The sequence below is a fragment of the Eubalaena glacialis genome, chromosome 10, assembly GCF_028564815.1.
Source record: "Eubalaena glacialis isolate mEubGla1 chromosome 10, mEubGla1.1.hap2.+ XY, whole genome shotgun sequence".
In the NCBI taxonomy this organism is placed as follows: Eukaryota; Metazoa; Chordata; class Mammalia; order Artiodactyla; family Balaenidae; genus Eubalaena; species Eubalaena glacialis.
The window spans coordinates 67,343,171-67,364,144 of NC_083725.1; the positions used below are offsets into that span (position 1 = coordinate 67,343,171).

Consider the following 20,974-nt stretch of genomic DNA (forward strand, 5'->3'; position numbering starts at 1 on the left):
TCTACAGATTCAATGCAATCCCTATCAAATTACCAATGGCATTTTTTACGGAACTAGAACAAATCATCTTAAAATTTGTATGGAGACACAAAAGACCCCGAATAGCCAAAGCAGTCTTGAGGGAAGAAAATGGAGCTGGAGGAATCAGACTCCCTGACTTCAGACTATACTACAAAGCTACAGTAATCAAGACAATACGGTACTGGCACAAAAACAGAAACATAGATCAATGGAACAAGATAGAAAGCCCAGAGATAAACCCATGCACCTATGGTCAACTAATCTATGACAAAGGAGGCAAAGACATACAATGGAGAAAAGACAGTCTCTTCAATAAGTGGTGCTGGGAAAACTGGACAGCTACATGTAGAAGAATGAAATTAGAATAGTCCCTAACACCATACAGAAAAATAAACTCAAAATGGATTAGAGATCTAAATGTAAGACTGGACACTATAAAACTCTTAGAGGAAAACATAGGAAGAACACTCTTTGACATAAATCACAGCAAGATCTTTTTTGATCCACCTCCTAGAGTAATGGAAATAAAAACACAAATAAACAAATGGGACCTAATGAAACTTCAAAGCTTTTGCACAGCAAAGGAAACCGTAAACAAGACGAAAAGACAACCCTCAGAATGGGAGAAAATATTTGCAAATGAATCAACGGACAAAGGATTAATCTCCAAAATATATAAACAGCTCATTCAGCTCAATATTAAAGAAACAAACAACCCAATCCAAAAATGGGCAGAAGACCTAAATAGACATTTCTCCAAAGAAGACATACAGACGGCCACGAAGCACATGAAAAGATGCTCAACATCACTAATTATTAGAGAAATGCAAATCAAAACTACAATGAGGTATCACCTCACACCAGTTAGAATGGGCAACATCAGAAAATCTACAAACAACAAATGCTGGAGAGGGTGTGGAGAAAAGGGAACCCTCCTGCACTGTTGGTGGGAATGTAAATTGATACAGCCACTATGGAGAACAATATGGAGGTTCCTTAAAAAACTAAAAATAGAATTACCATATGACCCAGCAATCCCACTACTGGGCATATACCCAGAGAAAACCGTAATTCAAAAAGACACATGCACCCCAATGTTCATTGCAGCACTATTTACAATAGCCAGGTCATGGAAGCAACCTAAATGCCCATCAACAGACGAATGGATAAAGAAGTTGTGGTACATATATACAATGGAATATTACTCAGCCATAAAAGGGAACGAAACTGAGTCATTTGTTGAGACGTGGATGGATCTAGAGACTGTCATACAGAGTGAAGTAAGTCAGAAAGAGAAAAACAAATATCGTATATTAACGCATGTATGGGGAACCTAGAAAAATGGTACAGATGAACCGGGTTGCAGGGCAGAAGTTGAGACACAGATGTAGAGAACAAACGTATGGACACCAAGGGGGGAAAACTGCGGTGGGGTGGGGATGGTGGTGTGCTGAATTGGGCGATTGGAATTGACATGTATACAGTGATGTGTTTAAAATTGATGACTGATTTAAAATAATTAATTAATTTATTTATTTTTTAAAAAAAAAAAAGGAAAGAATTGTGGCTAAAAAAATTTTAATTGCTTCTGCAGTGAAGGATTAATGTGAGGGTTCAAGTGGGGGATTACCAGAATAGAATATTTCATCTCTTCTTTCTAGCTAGAGATAGAAAGGTCAAAGCCAGCAGTAGAAAATTCCTGTGAACATTTATCTGACTTCCATACCTGCTACATCTATTACTAAAGCAAAATTAATCACATGCTCCCTGTTTACCTACATCATTTACTTAACTGAATACAATACCAAAAGATGAGCCTGCAATAATAAACTTATAATGAAAACTATAAACCAATTTCAAGAAGTGTTTCATTTTATGAGAGACAAAGAGAAAGCACTACGAAATCAGTTTCAAGATTAGAAGAAACTAAAATTTTACAAACATAGAATATTTTATACACAGATATACCTCGGGAGAAAAAAGATTAAATAAAATCATATGCATCAAAATGTTAACAATGGTTGCAGCTGGGCAGAAGGATTACACATAATTTTTTATTCTCCTCTCTGTGCTTTTCAAAATTTTCCAAATTGTCCACAAAGTACATGGATCACTTTTAAAATCAGAAAAATACATGCCATTAAAGAAAGGGTGGGGTGAGATTACGGGCAGGAGTGAATCTAACATGAAGGTAAAGTTTTCAAAGCATAAGCCTCATAAAGATGGGCATTAAATTAATTTGTTGAAAAATAAGAGACAACATGGTTCTAGGACTTGAAAAGATACTGGGCTTAAAAAAAAAAAAATTCAAGTGATCTGAGTTCTAATTCCAACCTTCGAGTGCTTCATAAGGAACTCTGACTTTATAGCCCTAGTGCCTAGCACTCTACTCAACATATAATCACTAATCAATGTTAATGGGCCATGCTTTAAATCCCTCATCATCCAAAAGCAGAAACACTCCTTGTTCTATTTTATAGTGGTGTCATACAGATGAAATGAATCCAATTATCACTGTATATGAAAGTACTTTTGGAAGTTAGACACAAACAATACTGGGGGAAAAAAATCAGAATCAGTCAACCATAGAGCCCTTTGTTCCCGATTAATAAAGAAAATTAACAAAACGGGCTGCATGATACTCCATACTACTTACTATCCTTTACCATTAATCATAGATTACTGACCCCAAAATGTGTCAGAATCTTAATATGGAGACTACAGAATATAGAGCCTTTTAATCCAACCACAATCTTGTATTTTGATCCCTCTATGAAAAAAGGCACACTTTTTAAAGACAGATAATCAAAGTTAGTGAAATGAATAATAAATATAGTCTGAGCAATGGAACAAATAATAGCCTAAATCCACCAATCACTGTGTGACCTTTAACAAGTTACTTAATTTCTCTGAGCTTCTGTTTTCTCAGTCAAATACTGAGAGGAAAATCATACTTGCTCACATGACCTTCAAAAGGCCCAAAGTCACTGGGTGCATGTAAAATGATTGTACGAATGTAAAAAGATACCCAAACACTGAAAGAGTATACAATCGCTGTTGGTATTAATACAAAGTTCTAACCACTTAAACTAAGCACAAGAACTTCTGCCACCACAAGTTCCCCATATAAGCATTATCAACAAATTCTCCAAATTCCCACCTTGAATAGAGCTATTTTCAAACTCCTCTGCTTCTTCATCATCAAAATTCAAGTAAAAACCAACTTTAGTTCATGACTTCTGGGGAAAACTTCCTGATTAACTCTCTTGTCTCTAAAGGCTATTCAGGAAATTGGCTTGTAGTTGTAGCTCTGGCTACTGTAGACAAGCTGCATCATCACTCTCGGTCCATTCAAATGACAGCAAAATACACATGACACGTACATGAAACACTTACCAAGACAGACCATAAAATAAATCTCAAAAAGGTTAAAAGGATTAAAATAATACGATTTTCTCTAAACGCAACAGAATTAAAGTAGAAATCAACAAAAGAAGGATATCTGAAAACTCCACAAATGTTTGAAAATTAAACAACATACCTCTTAATAACCCTTCGGTCAAGAAGAAATAAAAGAGAAATTAGGAAATATTTCAAATTGGACAAAAATGAAAATGCAGTTATCAAAATTGTGGGTCACAGCTAACGCAATGCTTAGAGGAAAATTTATTAAATGCTTACTTTAGAAAAGAGAAGTCTCAAATCAGTAATCCAGGAATCCTACTTTAAGAAATTAGCAAATTAGAGCAAATTAAACCCAAAGCAGGCAAAAGGAAGAAAATAATAAGAGTAAAAGCAGAAACCAATGAGGGACTTCCCTGGTGCTTCAGTGGTTAAGACTCTGTGCTCCCAATGCAGGAGGCCCAGGTTTGATCCCCGGACAGGGAATTAGATCCCACATGCTGCAACTAAGACCTGGCACAGCCAAATAAATAAATATTTTTTTAAAAAAAGGAAAAAAGCAGAAATCAATGAAATTGAAAAAAATAACAATAATCAATGAAACCTCTTTCGGTGATCTGCGACCCAATTTCAATGGGGTGGGTGGGTAGTTCCCACACCATCAATAAGCAATTCTTGGACACCAGCAGGGTGTCCTGCTCTCAGGCCTGCATCAGATTCCACAGGTTAAGGGTTCAATCCTACAAGACCGCCCCCCACACATGGAAGGCCAGTCAAAAACCCAGATTGTTATCTGTGCTTCTAATTAACTGGCTACAGATTAGAGGTTCCAATTTAGAATGTCAATCCCAAGCACAGGTTGTTACCTGTACTTCTGACCAACTGGCTGTAAATCAGAGGTTCCCACACCCTAGTCCTCAGGTTCGATTAATTTGCTAGCGTGGCTCGCAGAACTCAGATAAATATTTTACTTACTGATCACCAGTTTATTAAGAATGTAACTCAGGGAACAGCCAAATAGAAGAGCTGCATAGGGCAAGGTATGGGGAAAGGGCACAAAGCTTCTATGCCCTCTCAAAGTGCACCATACTGCCCAATCTCTTATGTGTTCACCAACTCAGAAGCTCTCAGGACCCCATCCTTTGGAGTTTTTATAGAGGCTTTATTACACAGGCATGAGTGATTAAATCATTGACCACTGGCAACTGATTCAACCTCCAATCCCTCTCCTCTCCCAAGAGGTCAGACTGTGGGACTGAAAGTTCCAATCCTTTAATCCTCTTATCACATGGTTGCTCGGTGGGCAACCAGCCCCCACGCTTAGGTGCTTTCCAAAAGTTACCTCATTAACATAACAAAAGACACCTTTATCACTCTCAACACTTAGGAAATTCCAAGCGTTCTAGGAGAAGTGAGCCAAGAACTGTGCATCAAATATATATATTTCTTATAAAACACAATATTGCAAAACCAAACACTAGATCTTTGAAAAGCTGATAAAACTGATAAATCTCTATTCAGAGTAATCAAGAGAAAAAGGGAGAAGACAGAAATTACCAACAGCAAGAATGAAATAGGAAAGGATCATTATATATCCTACATACTTTAAAGGGATATGGTAATCTTGTGGGAAATTTTTTTTTTTTTTTAATTTTTTGGCCGCACCTCGCAGCATGCAGGATCTTAGTTCCCCAACCAGGGATGGAACCCACGCCCCCTACAATGGAAGCACAGAATCTTAACCACTGGACCACTAGGGAAGTCCTTGTGGGAAATTTTATACCAATAAATTTGAAATAGTACATGAAATTGACAAATGCTTTGGAAGACAAAGTATCAAAGCTCACTTAGGAATTCACAGATAACCTAAACAGCCCCACAGCTAATAAAGTAATTGAAGTCATACTTTTAAACTTTCTCACAAAGAAATCTTAACAACCAGATAGCTTCACTGAAGAATTCTGTCAAATATCTGTGGAATAAATAATAACAATTCTACACAAATTCCTCCAGAAAATATAAGAATAGTAACACTTCCCAATCCATTTTATGAAGCCAGCATTACTCCAATACTAAACCAGACAAGGACATTGCAAGAAAAGTACAGACTAATACCCTTCATGGACATAGGTGAAAGAAGACTTAAACTATTAGCAAATCGAATTCACTACAAATGAAAGGAAACTTCCTCAACCTAATAAAGTGTCTTAAAATTTTATGGCTAATAGTGAGACAGGAGGGAAGGGAGTAGGGCACAACCTTTAAAATAATGACACAGTCTTGGGAATTCCCTGGCAGTCCAGTGGTTAGGACCCGGCGCTTTCACTGCTGTGGCCCAGGTTCAATCCCTGTTCGGGGAACTAAGATCCTGCAAGCCACAAGATGCCGCCAAACAAACAGAACAAACAAACAAAAAGTAATGACACAGCCTTTGAGGAAAACTGAATACAACAAAAACTGGTTAGCACCAACTAGGCCCAAGATGGCAGAAGGTTCGACTTCCAGGAGACCTTGAGCCTCATTATATGCTCATTGTAATACATCAGCATGCTAAATGACACACCCACAGGTGCCATGACAGTTCCAAGGCTGACCATAAAAGGGTGAAAAGTGGGCGGTGGCCCAATTCCTGGAAATCTCTGCCCCTTCTCCAAAATGGTTGGAGTAATCCTCCCACTCATTAGCCTATGGAATTACCCAGCCCATAAAAACCACCCCATATTTCAGAGCTGCTCTCACCTTTTGAGACAGACCGCATTCTACCTATGGAATGCGTATCACTCTAAATAAACCTGCTTTCACTTACTGTGGCTCACTCTTGAATTCTTTCCTGCATGAAGCCAAGGACTGTCCCAGGAACTCACCCAAGACCTGGGACATGACCATCCTCTTGTGCCTCATTTTCCTGCAACATCTTTACAAAGGAAGAGGAAGAAGGTGGTCTTCTCTCCATCCCCACTTTTCCTTTGATTATAAAAATGTAGCCCACTTAGTTCTCAGGGCAGAGCCCTCTTGCCTTCCCACTTGTATCCTTCACAAGCGTCCTGTATTAATAAATCTACTTCTTACCAATCACTTTGCCTCTCGCTGAATTCCTTCTGCATCAAGACAGAAGGAACCTGAGCTTCATTAAGTCCCGAGATGAGTTGTGCAGTCTCAGTTGGAAGGTTGTGGGTTCGAGTCCCATCTGAGGTGCAGTTCCAGTATTAATTCTTAATAGTGAAAGACTGCTTTCCTTCAAGAATAGCAACAAAACAAAGATGCCTACTCTACTTATTTCTGTTCAACATTGTACCTCAACAGTCTCAACCAGTGAAATAAGAAACAAAACGAAAAAGACATAAACATTAGAAAGGAAGAAAGTAAACCTCTGTTCACAAACAATATGATTGCCTACCTGGCAATCTACAAAATGAATCCACAATAGAAAAGTCTACTGCATCTAATAAGTGAATTTATTAGCAAGGTCATAGAATACAAGCTCAAAACAGAAATGTTTCTATATGCAAGGAACAAAAATTGGAAATAGGAATATTTTAGAAAGGAATACCATTTAAATTAGCATCAACAAACATGGAATCCATGGTACAAATCTAACAAAATATGTGTAAGATCTGTATGCTGAAAACTACAAATAACTGATGAGTGAAATCAAAGATGATTTTCACAAATGGAGAGATTATATCGTGTCCGTAGATTGAAACACTCAACACTACACTGTCAAATCTCCCCAAATTTTCTTAGATTCAACACGTATCAAAATCACAGCAGGATTTTTGTAGAAACTGACAAACTAATTCTGAAGTGTATGTGTAAAGGCAAAAGATCTAGAAAGGCCAGAAAGATTTCTGAGAAAAGAACAGAGTTGGAGGATTAATATTACCTGAATTCAAGACTATAAAACTACAGTAATCAAGACAAGGTGGTACTGGCATAAGGACAGACATGTAGATCAATGAAACAGAACAGAGGGTCCAGAAACAGATCAACATAAATGATTTTCAACAACTGATTTTCAACAAAGACAAGGTAATTCAATGGAGAAATAACAGCCTCTACAACAAAGAATACAGGAACAAATGTTCATCCACCTACAAAACAATGAATCTTGCTCTTTATATAAAAGTTAATTCAAAATGGATCATAGACATAAATGTAAAACTAAAACTTAAAGCTATAAAACTTCTAGAAGAACTTTATAAAAGAAAATCTTTGTAACCTTGGGTTAGCAGAGACGTCTTAGATCTAAGAAACAAAAAGTATGACACTTAAAAAAATGAAAAGACAAGCCACAAATTAGCAGAAAATATTTGGAAAATATATATCTCATAAAGGACTAACTCATACAGAACACCTAAAGAAATTGTACAACTCACAATAATGAGAAATCAATCAAGCAAATAAAAAATGGGCAAAAGATCTGAACGAACATTTCACAAAAAAAGAAGGTAGGGGGATTGATGGCAAATAAACATATTTTTTAAATGCACAACATCATTTCATCATCAGGAAAATTAAAATTAAAATCAGTATGAGATACCACTTTATCAGAATAGTGAAAATTAAAAAGACTGACAATAATAAGTCCTTACAAAGATAAGGAACTATCATACATTGCTGATGGGAAGGCAAAATGACAGTCACTCCAAAAAAAGAGTTTCACAGTTTCTTATAAATTTCAACATAGCACTTACCATTAGAACCAGAAATTCCATTACTGGGTATTTATTCAAGAGAAATGACAACTTACATCAACACAAAGACCTATATTTAAATATTCACAGCAGCATTATTCATTGTAGTGATGGTTACTTACTTCATACATTTGTCAAACTCATTGAACTGTATACATTAAAAGGGTAAATTTTATTGTATGTAAATTATACCTCAAAAAAACCCAACTTGTAAAAAAATTTCATTCAAAAGTCATTCATTCCCTGACTCTATCCAGGTTTGTCTACATACCTCTTAAACATACTCCCATAGCTCTCTGTGCAGGTATTCATCGATCATCAGTTTACCGGGTCTAAGAACCTTATCTGACTCATCTCTGGATCCTTAACACTAAGAAGGATGCCTGCTAGAAAGCAGATGACCAATCAATGAACCTCAGTGATTCTGCCTATTAACCTAACACATCTGAGCCTTGCTTTCCTCTAAAAATTTGTAATTCTATTATATCTGATTTTCTAGTAGCCTGTTACTTGTTATACCTATTTCATAAGTGACTTTCTACAAGGATATTAAGTGTCTAGTTGGCTTAGAAAAATGTTTTCTCTTTCTCTTGTTCTCTGCGATACCAACATAACCAACTTTGTAAGAAGACACCTGAATGCTAACTCTCTGAAATTAGGGTAAGTTAGACATAAGCACAGCTGGGTATTTTAAGAAGACAACCACCTAAGGAATGTGTGAACTGAAAAGCATGATGATGGCCATCTTCTCTGGCCAAAAAAGACCCTCCCCTACAAGCCTATAGGCTGCAACTCTAATGTTAAGAAGCCCCACCCCCACACAACGTAAACAAGTGCTTAATATCATAATCTATACACAGAGAGCCAACTCCAGCAGGTAGCAAGATAGAAAGAGTACGTGCCTCAGGGCAGGGCTGGTTAGCCAGGCTAAAGGCAACAAGCATTTGGTACTAAAAGAGAGGAGAAAGACCCTAAGCCACAAGTCATTACTTCATGAGTTTTCATTAAGACCAGCCCTAAAACAAAAGAAAAAAAATAAAAATAAAACAGAATTTGTAGCAGGTTAGAATTTAGTTAAGCAAAATATTCATTGCATGCATTGTTCTGGTCACTATAAAAGAACACAAAATAAAATATACTATGCAAAATAAGGGAAGAGCTGTTTTGCTTTTTTTTTAATCTGAAAAAGAAAAATGTAGAATTGTTTCTCTAAAAGAAACATACCAGAAAGTATATACTGAATAAATAGTAAAAAATATGAAGGATGTTTGTAGATATAACTAACATTTTAGGGTTACCTTTATCAGTAGTCCCACAGGTATCACAAAATAGAAATGGCATTTATTCCAATGTGGGCTGAGTGGTTACCAAGGACTACATGTATATACCAGTGTGGTACAGCAGAAAGAGAATGAATTTTTAAGTCAGGCCTAATTTAAATCCCAGCTCCACCTAGCAGTGTGATCTTGATAGTTTCTTAAATTCTCTGAGGCACAGTTTTCCCATCAGGAAACTATGGGCAATAATATCAACTTTCACAAGGTCACTATAAACATTAACTGCAATTACTTATGTCTGGGAATGGCAAACAGGTTTCATTTCATATGCAATTCTGATATATTTCTAGTTGCATCCTGGAACACTGTGTTAGAAAGGATTATGGAGCTACTTCTGAGCTCAGCTAGAAGAGTGCTATGATGAGTCAGCTACACCAGTCATGGGGAATGGGTAGCAGTATATAAGCCAGGCATTTGTCATCCCTGTGCTCAATAAACAGTAGGTCTTCTTATTCTTGGAATAACCCCACTCTACTGGTCATAAGAGAGATGCTTATCTTCAACTTAATTTTCAGATTCTAGGGGAAACATCCAATAAGACAGAACAAGCAGAGTGCTATGAGAAAGCATATTCTTTTCTACCTGCCCCCCCCCAAAAAATATCCTCTTAAATTATCAGCTTAAGGCAGTTCTTCATAAATTTTTTCAGTCATTTTTTAAACCTGGCAATGACTCAAATTTCTGTAAGTAAGTGAACAATCATAAAGGGTCTCTCTTTATAATAGGAAATGTAGAATCAGAAGATTCAACAGAAAAAGCTAGACTGTTTATTTAGAGAAGACAACTACTTGAAACTGCAGTCTAAAAATTACCTGCTGACCCAAATATTTCAGCCCATCCAAACAGACTTTCCATTCAATCAACAGATGGTAGATGTCCTCCTTTCCACCCCAAATCTTCACCACGAAACAAGACACAGATGTATCGAGACGGTCCGGCATTATTCCAAAATCAAGACTCCGCCAGGTTGGATTCTGTTGATGGAAATGAAAACATGCTTTAGGAAGACCCTAAATGTTTACGGTTTACAGTTATTTCAGTTAGGTTGTACATCATTTTGTTCTTTAACCAAAAGAACTCATAAATATATTAAATTGCAAACTTAAGTGAAGAAGACATTCCAATTAACATAAAGAGGGTGATATCGGTACTTTTTAACTTCTCTGCTTATTTATTATAGTCAATAGAAGGAGCATATATTCTAATCTCTCATTAACATGGCTTCCTATGGTAATTCATTTATTTATTCAACACAATACACAATTATTAAGAAGCAATTTATACACAATGCCCTCAAAGTACCTCCAACTTGTTGCTGGATTCAAACCCCTCTTTAAATAATTACATTGTTTCATGAAAAGTGCAATATGCAAAAGGTTACAAAGTAGCACAGAGGGAATAATAAACTTGGAAGGAACAGGGGAAAGACAGCACACAGGCTGTGAAACTTGGCTTTTATAGGACAAACAGTAGTTCACCAGGTTAAAATAAGGAATTCCAGGCAAAGGGAAAATAATAAACAAGGGCTCGGAAGTGTGAAATAGCACAGTGTGGTCAGGGAACTAAGACAACTGCTGGAGCGCACAACACAAGAGCGGCATGACGCAGAGCTGGAGAGACCAACACGAGACTCCTTGCCAAGGAGGTGGTACTTTACTGTGTACAAGACGTGGGGCCACTGAAAGGTTTTAAGGTTAAGAATGGCAATGGTCAACTTTATGCTCTGAAAGAACTTTGTTTTTCATTAAGAGGATTATCCAGATAGTTGAAACATTCTCTGAAAAGTGAAAAAGTTAAGGGGCTTTAATATTATCAATAGACGTGAACTACAATGCATCGATTACTTACTTTCATTTATTTCCCTTACATTAAATGTTAGGGCTTTCATTGCTGAATGTAACTATAATCAATCTCATTAAATTATCAATTTTCATATTACACAAATCAGTAAATCAAAAGGTCCTCATATAAGGGTAACTAGTCTTTGCTTTGGGGCAGTTTTTCTTCCTGACCAAAGCGGGGACAGACTAGGGCAGTGTTTTTGTTTTAGGGGATATATTGATGTATGTGTTTTTGTGGGTTTGGCTCTTGACATTTCAGGAGTGGGAACATGACTTCCAGTTTCATGGCACTTACGCCTGATCTATCTTTTTCACTTGTATGTATTTCACTTGTATATTTTTATTGTCTGATTTCCTTGCATTAAAATAAAAGCTCTGATAGGAACATTGCCTGATTTGTTTACCACAAGATCCCCAAAGTTTGAAAAATACCTGCTATGTGCTCAATAAATATTTGCTGCTGGTGGTGCAGTGGTTAAGAATCTGCCTGCTAATGCAGGGGACACGGGCTCGAGCCCTGGTCCGGGAAGATCCCACATGCCGCGGAGCAACTAAGCCCGTGCGCCACAACTACTGAGCCCACACGCCGCAACTACTGAAGCCCGCGCGCGCAGAGCCTGTGCTCCACAACAAGAGAAGCCTGCGCACCACAACGAAGAGTAGCCCCTGCTCGCCACAACTAGAGAAAGCCTGCGCACAGCAACAAAGACCCAACACGGCCATTAATTAATTAAAAAATATATATTTGCTGAATGAGTGAATGAATGTCCAATTAACCAAAATGGATGTCTGAGGACACCAAAAGACTATCAATAAATAGCATGATAATAACACAATAAACACATTGTGCAATCAGCTTTATTCTGATTCCACACCATCCAAGAATTTCAACCTAAGATCAACAGAACTCCATTCTTACATGACCCCCCGTCTCTATCCCACCATAATTGTTTTAGCAACCCTGCTAGATAGCGGTAGCGTTTCATTTAAAAATGAAGATAAACATTAAGGTCTAGGAATAACCAGGCAGACCTGTACTACAAGAAATGCTAAAGGAAGTTCTTCAGGCTGAAGAGAAATGACACCAGATAGAAACCTGGATCTTTAAGAAGGAATAGAAAGCACTGGCAATGGTAAACATGGAGTAAATATAAAAGACCATGTATTTTTCTTATTTTATTTATATCATATATGGCTGTTTAAAGCAAAAGCTATAACTGTATAGAGGGTTTTATAACATATGTATAGGTTCACAAATATGAAAGTAATAGCACAAATGAGACAAGGTGGACAACTGGAACTATACTGTTGCCAGGTTCCCCTGTTTTACATGAAGTAGTTAAGACTACATACAGTAATCCCTAAAGCAATGATTAAAAAATCAACGCAAAGAAGTACAGCTGAAAAGGCAAGGCAAGAATGTAAAATAGAATATGAAAAAAAAATACATACTGTATGATGATTCCATTTATATGAGGTTCTAAAAGAGGCAAAACAAATCTGTGGTGAAAAATGATTTCCTCTTGTGGGGGGAGGGCTTGGGCACAAGGGAACTTTCTGGAATGATAGGAAATGTACATATCTTGACAGGTATGTATGCACTTATCAAAGCTCAGCAAATTATATAGTTAAAATCTGTGCATTTCATTGTATATGACTTTTACTTCAGGGAAAAAAAACTGTAAATAAACACTGAACTCTAATGTATAGGTCTGCTTCTTACAGTGGCAAGGATTAGCAATTCTAAAGCCACTTTCTGTGTATTCTAAGCATGAGTAAAGATGTTGAGGACAGTGGAAGCCAGGTTTTTCACTGTCGGAGAATGGAGTTACAAATGAACTGAGAGTTCAGTTGGATTGAAAATGGAGATGTTGGTATGAATGCATGGTTTTTAAAAGATAGATCGATACACAGATAGATAGATAGAGCAATAGATATAGGGTGTGTGTGTGTGTATTTCCTAGCTCAGTCCCTTAAAAAGTCTAGAAGTAATGAGCACACTAGTAACAACGAGCATGCTCAGATTTTGCTGTCTATTTAGCATTCTCACTAAAAGGAACCAAGGGTTCCTTGGGGGAAGACTGATTCCAGGGCTGTGGCAGGAAGAGTACAAAATGAGTCTGGAACATCTCGTGCCAGAATGTAAGTAAGTACTCAAAGAATGATGTGGACATATCCAAAGGAAAGAGGAATCAATTCACAGGGCTTTCACTAACCCAATGTAGGATAATTTAAGGAACAAAATAAATAATGATAGTAATGGATTATAACCCATTGAATAAAATAAGAATCTTTGAATCCATAATGATATAGATTAATAATTAATTAATAATTAATTAAATGGGAAATAAAGACAGAATGCCAATTAATAAATATAAAAGTCTGAAAGATGGGAATGAGAAAATTGCCAATGGATGCTAAAACTGGTAAACAGTTGATAAGAAGCAGGATATATAAAGTCTCAAAGTTTCTCCCTAACAAATCACTTATTAATTATAAATGGAAAAATTATAACTTCACAGTGGAGAAACCTGACAGGCACTACCTTAATCAACTGACAAAAGTTAACATCAATATTGGGACAAACCAACAACAGGTGCCTTCTAAACCAAAGCACTGAAAAGAATACAGTATGACAGCTATAGTTTTCCTGCCGAAAATGCATAACCTGAATCTAATCATGAGGAAACATCAGTCAATCAAATTGAAAGACAGTCTGTGAAATAACTGGTCTGTATGGTTTTAAATGCTGAAGTCAAAAACACCCCAAAAAAGGCTAAAGAACCGTCCAGACTGAAGAATAAAGCAACATGACAACTAAAGACAGAGTGATTCTGAAGTGAGTCCTGGAGAGTTGACAATATCTGAATAAGGACTAGGAATTCATTGGTGGAAATGTAAATTGGTACAACCAGTTGGAAAACAGTATGGAGGTAACTCAAAAAATTTAAAATAGAACTACCATATGATCTAGTAATCCCTCTTCTGGGTAGATATCCAAAGGAAATGAAACAGTGTCTTAGAGATAGAGGCACTCCCATGTTCACTGCAGCATTATTCATAATAGTCAAGATATAGATACAACCTAAGTGTCCATCAACAGATGACTGAATAAAGAAAATGTAGCATATATATGTATGGAATATTATTCAGCCTTAAAAAAGGAAATCCTGCCATTTGCAACAGCATGGATGAACCTGAAGCACAGTATGATAAGTGAAATAAGTCAGAAAAAGAAAGTCAAATACTGCATAATATCACTTACATGTGGAATCTTTTCAAAAAGTCAAACTCATAGAAACAGGGTGTGTAATGGCGGTTGCCAGGGGTTGAAGTTGGGAGAAAAGGGGAGATGTTGGCCAAAACGTACAAAGTTGCAGTTTTGCAAAATGAAATCATTCTGGAAATCTAATGACAACACGGTGACTATAGTTAATAATACCATATTGTATACTTGAAATTTCCTAAGAGAGTAATGTGTTCTCATTACCAAAAAAAAACCAAAAAAAAACAGTAACTACATGAGGTGATAGGTATGTTAATTAGCTTAATTTTGGTTAATCATTTTACAATATATACATATACCACAACATCACATTGTACACCTTAATATATACAATTTTTGTCAACTATACCTCAATAAAGCTGGGGGTGGAGGATGAAGGACTGTGGTTAATAACTGTATTGTGTCAATGTTACACTTTCCTGATTTTAATCATTTTAATGTGATTATGTAAGAGACTGTCCTTGTTTGTAGGAAATACACACTGAAATATCTGATAATAGCAAATCTTTCTTTGAAGGTAGTCTTAATTATTTTAAGAAGCCAAAGTTATTCTTAGAAAAATTTATTGAAAAATACAGGCAATAAGGAAAGATAATAATATTTTGGGTAAAACATGATGGGTAACTATGAAACAGCAAGACTAGATTTCACACATGGCCCAAGGAATGAATGGAAGGGAACCATCCATTTCTGATAATGGCAGGCTAGACAATCATCCCACTGAAAACAAAAATGCTGGCTAAAATATTTTAAAAATAATAATAACCACCATCATCACCAAAGATTTTCCAAGCCAAAAAGGAAAGCTAGAACCCAAAGTGTAAATCTAGAGGGCTTTTCTCTTAAAGGCATTTGCCGACCTATATAAACTTGACGTTTTGGTTTTGGCAGTCTTAAAGGGAGACAAGAACATAATTCAAAGCCCAGACCCAGGCCATACTCATGTCTACAAGAAGTCCCTCTCCACATTGAACTGGGATCACAAAAATGCTATATGCTCACAGAGCATGAGTGAAACAACAGGGTAGAGGAGAATTCAACAAACCAACTGCACAAATCCTTAGATAATCAAAAACAGGAAGCATGAAAAAAGGACTATGTAAACTATCAAATTAGATTGAATACATCCCATAAACTTATTTTTAAAAAAGTCAAATCCTTGCACAGAATTTGTTTATTCTTAATTGGCATTAATTGGCATGTTTCTCCAGAACAGACACTTCATAAAAATAAAAATATAAATTTTAAAAAAAGAATGTGTAGGTACTTCCCTGGCGGTCCAGTGGTTAAGACTCTGTGCTTCCACTGCAGGGGGCACAGGTTCAATCCCTGGTCCAGGAACAAAGACCTCGCATGCTGCACAGCGTGGCCAAAAATTTTTTTAAAAAAAGAATATCTAAACGGCCAATAAACACTGGAAAAGGTGATCAATTAGAATAGTATATGAGGAAATGTAAATTAAAATCATAATACAATACCACTATCCCACCAGAATGGCTAAAATTTTCAAAACAGATAATACCAAGTTTGGACAAGAATGTGGAGCAACTAAAAACCTCACACTGCTGGTAGGGATGTAACTGGCACAAACACTTTGTAAAACTATTTAGCAGTATCTACTAAGGCTGAAAATAACCTATGATCCGGCACTTAATTCCACTCCTAAGGATATACCTAACAGAAATACATACACATATTCACCAAGGACATGTACACATAGAATTAATGAATAATGTGTATGAATCTCACAAATATGCTAAGCAAAAAAGTATATGCCATACAAAAGTTCAATAACAAGCAGAACTAATCTATGGTCAAGATAGTGGTGCTCTTTGGGAGGAGGTAGTAACTAGAGGGAGAACACAAGATAATGTTCTGCTTCTTGATCTGGTTAAATGATCCGTTCCCTCTGAAAAGTCATCAGGCTATTATTTGTGCCCTTTACTGTAATATGTGCTATATCTCAATACAAAGTAATAAAACAAAAATTTTTAAAGACTCAATAATGGAAAAAATACAGCATCTTACAAAGAGACACCTACAGAGATAAAACAAATAAAGATATCTCCTCACGATGTCATTTCAGGCCCTAAAGCCTAAAGAGCAGGAGTTGGAAGATTACAACCACCTGAAAAGACAGCCACTTACTCCCCTATGTGTAAGATCACCTCTCAACAAAAGTATCAATATATGTGCTCTGAAATATGAATGAGTATAATTTCAAATTCTCAGCAGAAAAAGCATGAAATAACCACCCCTTTCCAAAGTGAAAAAAAGAAAGACCTGGTGAATATATCTGAAGGGCCATATTGCATAAGGGGTGGGATGATTTGGGGGGCAGTTATTATACTAGTTATTCTTAAATACTTCATTCTAAAACTAATTAAAAGCCTTTGGAAGGGAAGTAGTCTTTTGAAGTTGTTTCTTGTGGTTGAATAGATGGCCTGGGTTTCCGTTCTAAACCAATACAACGTTAATACAGTAGAGCTATTGTCAATCCTCTCATTACAATGACCTTCCTTTATGCTTTTATAAAATAGCTGCCAATGAGCAGTCATTCCTGAGCTGGTCCTTTCAGATACAGATACAGTCTGCCACACATTCAAAGACTCTACTGCCCGATAATGTTATTATAAAAATCCATGGGACCTCCCTGGTGGTGCAGTGGTTAAGAATCCGCCTGCCAATGCAGGGGACACGGGTTCGAGCCCTGGTCCGGGAAGATCCCACATGCCGTGGAGCAACTAAGCCCATGCGCCACAACTACTGAGCCTGTGCTCTAGAGCCCGCAAGCCACAACTACTGAGCCCACGTGCCACAACTACTGAAGCCCGCGTGCCTAGAGCCCGTGCTCCACATCAAGAAAAGCCACCACAATGAGAAGCCTGCTCACCGCAACTAGAAAAAGCGGGCACACAGCAACGAACACCCAACACAGCCAAAAATTAAATAAATAAAAATTTTAAAAAATAATAATAAAAAAAATTTTTTTAATCCAGATAATTTTTATTTACATTTAACCTATACATATCAGCCCATTTTCTAGATGGAACAAATTATTCAAGTATACTAACATCATTTAGGGACCTATATCTTATTCACTGAAAGTACAGTGGCAGAATATTAGGGTATTTATAGCTTTGAAAAGTTTACCTCCAGGAGAATCTAAAATTATTATTTATTACCTGGGCAATTTCTCTAAAACACTGCTCAATTGATACCTCTTATTTATTAAAGAAACACACATATACAGAAAATTTTCAAAACACAAACAAGTTATCACTATTTTTATCACTCAATAGCAAACATATGGTCACAAGAAACATGACTAAGAATTCATAAAAGCTGTTCCAATTTTCCCAAAACATACAAGACAACTCTCAGGAATTGCATACTAAATTTATAAGTAGTAGTTATTCCTCAGCCCAATAAACTCTCTTCCCCCTCTCTCATTCACCTTTATTCATCCTTCATGTCTCAACTTAGAAATTACTTATTGTTAGAAACCTTTCCTAATCACCCTCCTCAAACTGAGATAAATGATACTCCTACATATTTCCATAGAATCCTGTTCTTCCCTGGTCCTATAATTGCATGTGTCAATTATCTTAGACTCTCTTCAAATTATATAATTGACCAGATAGAGGTTAGAAAATGATGATGAAGTTTAACACAAGGTAAGATAAGATGGCATAAGCAAGAGGAGCCAACTCCCTCTCCCTCTGTCTCTCTCTCTCTCTCACACACACACACACACACACACACACACACACACACAGATGAAATGCTAATTCATTCAGTCACAATTCAACTAGAACATATACTTGTTCGAGAATCCCTCAGGCCAGTAACTCATAAAAAGTATTTATATTGTTCACTTTTTTCCCAAAGATTTAAAAATATCTCAGGCAGTCACAATTCCAACAGAAGTTTTGGTTCTGATAACTGTCACATGCTTTCCCTAAAAATACATGCTCTCCAACCCCCAGGCCATAGACTGGTACCAGTCCGTGGCCTGTTAGGAACCAGGCCACACAGCAGGAGATGAGCAGCGGGCAAGCAAGTGAAGCTTCATCTATATTTATAGCCGCTCCCCATTGCTCACCTTACTGCCTGAGCCCCGCCTCCTGTCAGATCAGCAGCAGCATTAGATTCTCATAGGAGCACAAACCCGACTGTGAACTGCGCATGCAAGGGATCTAGGCTGCGTGCTCCTTATGAGAATCTAATGCCTGATGATCTGAGGTGGAGCTGAGGTGGTGACGCTAGCGCTGGGGAGCAGCTGCAAATACAGATTATCATTAGCAGAGAGGTTTGACTGCACAGAGACCATAATAAATCAATTGTTTGCAGACTCATATCAAAACCCTATCAGTGAGTGGCACATGACAATTAAGCTGCATCTTACGGAGTAGACTGGACATAAGCAACACACATAAGCAACATTCGGGTGTCACTGTCTCCCATCACCCCCGGATGGGACCATCTAGTTGCAGGAAGACAAGCTTAGGGCTCCCACTGATTCTGCATTACGGTGACTTGTATAATTATTTCATTATATATTACAATGTAATAATAATAGAAATAAAGTGCACAATAAATGTAATGCAATTGAATCATCCCAAAACCATCCCTCCACCCCCACCCACCCGGCCGTGGAAAAACTATCTTCCAAGAAACTGGTCTCTGGTGCCAAAAAGGTTGGGGACCACTGCTCTAGAACTTTGTTTATTCAATTATAAGGCCCATCACTGATGTAATGGAGGCAGCACAGTGCTGTGAAAGAGCAGAGCTCTCGAGCTCTCGAATATCGGTTCTACCAGTCACCACCAGCTTTGCGACCTAGAGTAAATTCCTCAACCTCTCTGAACCCTGGTTTCCTTAACTATAAAACAGGAATATCTCCTACCTTGTAGCACTGCTATCAGGATGAGAAACAACGTATACAATGCATCCAATAAACTACCTGAATCACAAGTGAGTAGTTAATTGTTTATTAAAGAAACACACATACAGAGATATATCAAAACACATACGAACTAGCTATCACTCTTCCTCCTCCCACGAGATTTTTAATTTTCTAATAAAAGTAAAAACTCCTTTTTTGTAAAAAAAAAAAAACTAATAACTTTATAATTGTTAAAGATGATGCATGTGGGTTCATTACACCATTCACCTCTACTTTTGTGTATGTACAAAATCCAATTGAGAGAATTTAGTTACTTCCATTCTTATTGCTTCAATTATTTCAGTTTTAATTACCCAATGGCCCTTTGATAATACTAAGGATCTAACTTCCCCCGGAACCAAAAAAAAAAAGTTCCCAAAAGTTAACAAATGGTTTGGAGGGTATGGTTAGCTGAAGCCAGAGATAAAAAAGTCGAATTATACATTCACCATTAATCGTTCTATGCTAAATATATCTGAGAAGAAACCAGGACTCTGACATATAATTTGGAGTCACATCTCCACCATCCAGCCTATCAACGGTGGATTATTCCAGTTACTGCAGTAGATACTTACTGGTCTTCACTGTGCTAGGGACATTGGAAAATAGATAAATGAGTAAGTTGGGGGTCCTTGTCCACTAGATGCTTCCAATTTTGTGTTACCTCCCAAAATCTCATCCTCATGCCACCCACCCCTTGACTATCATCTGCTGTCTCTCCAGGTCATTTCCTCTGCTGCCCTGATCCTCAATTCCCTTACCCCTGTCTTTGTCATGCTTGCTTAGCAAAATCTCAAACCACTCACTCCACTCAGGCGATACTAACTTCTTAGCCATTACTTAAAAACCTCAAGTACACTCCTACCTTCATACTTTCCTGATTCTTGGCCTGAAACAGTCTTCCCCACTTAGATACACAGTATGTTCCCTCACTTTTTTCAGGTGTCTGCTCAGATGAGATCTTCTATGTGACTGCCATAGAAATTCAGCAACCACCCCTGCCAGATACTCCATTATACTGCTTTATTTTACTCCATTATATTTATTACCATCTAACGTATTCCAATTTAGCATCAATTCTAACAAGCATTTTTCTTCCACTGTAAGATAAATTCTGACTTTAGAAATGTTAAAATGAATAAGGTCCTACACTCTTTGACCACCAGGTGGCAGTCATCGGGTGTCACTGTCTCTAAATGCACAACCTTAAAAATAGTTGTTCTTAGTTCTTTCGAGCTAGGCACACTGTTGGCACTACATGTGCTCAGTCTGCCATTTAAAATGTATCTCTTGATTTAAATTAAAACAAAAAATCCTATATAGGGAATTCCCTGGTGGTCTGGTAGTTAGGACTCTACACTTTCACTGCCGAGGGTGCGGGTTCAATCCCTGGTGGGGGAACTAAGATCCCGTAAGCTGGGCAGTGAAGACAGCTTGATGAAGAG

At 37.2% G+C, this 20,974-nt stretch overlaps 1 protein-coding gene across 1 annotated transcript in view; it reads right to left on the bottom strand.

Annotated features, from left to right (window-relative positions):
- UVRAG (UV radiation resistance associated) overlaps positions 1-20,974 on the bottom strand; it is a 359,730-nt gene that overhangs the window by 257,570 nt on the left and 81,186 nt on the right. Inside the window, 1 exon segment of the mRNA XM_061202856.1 lies at positions 10,267-10,428. Within this exon segment, the coding sequence (XP_061058839.1) occupies positions 10,267-10,428 (162 nt within the window).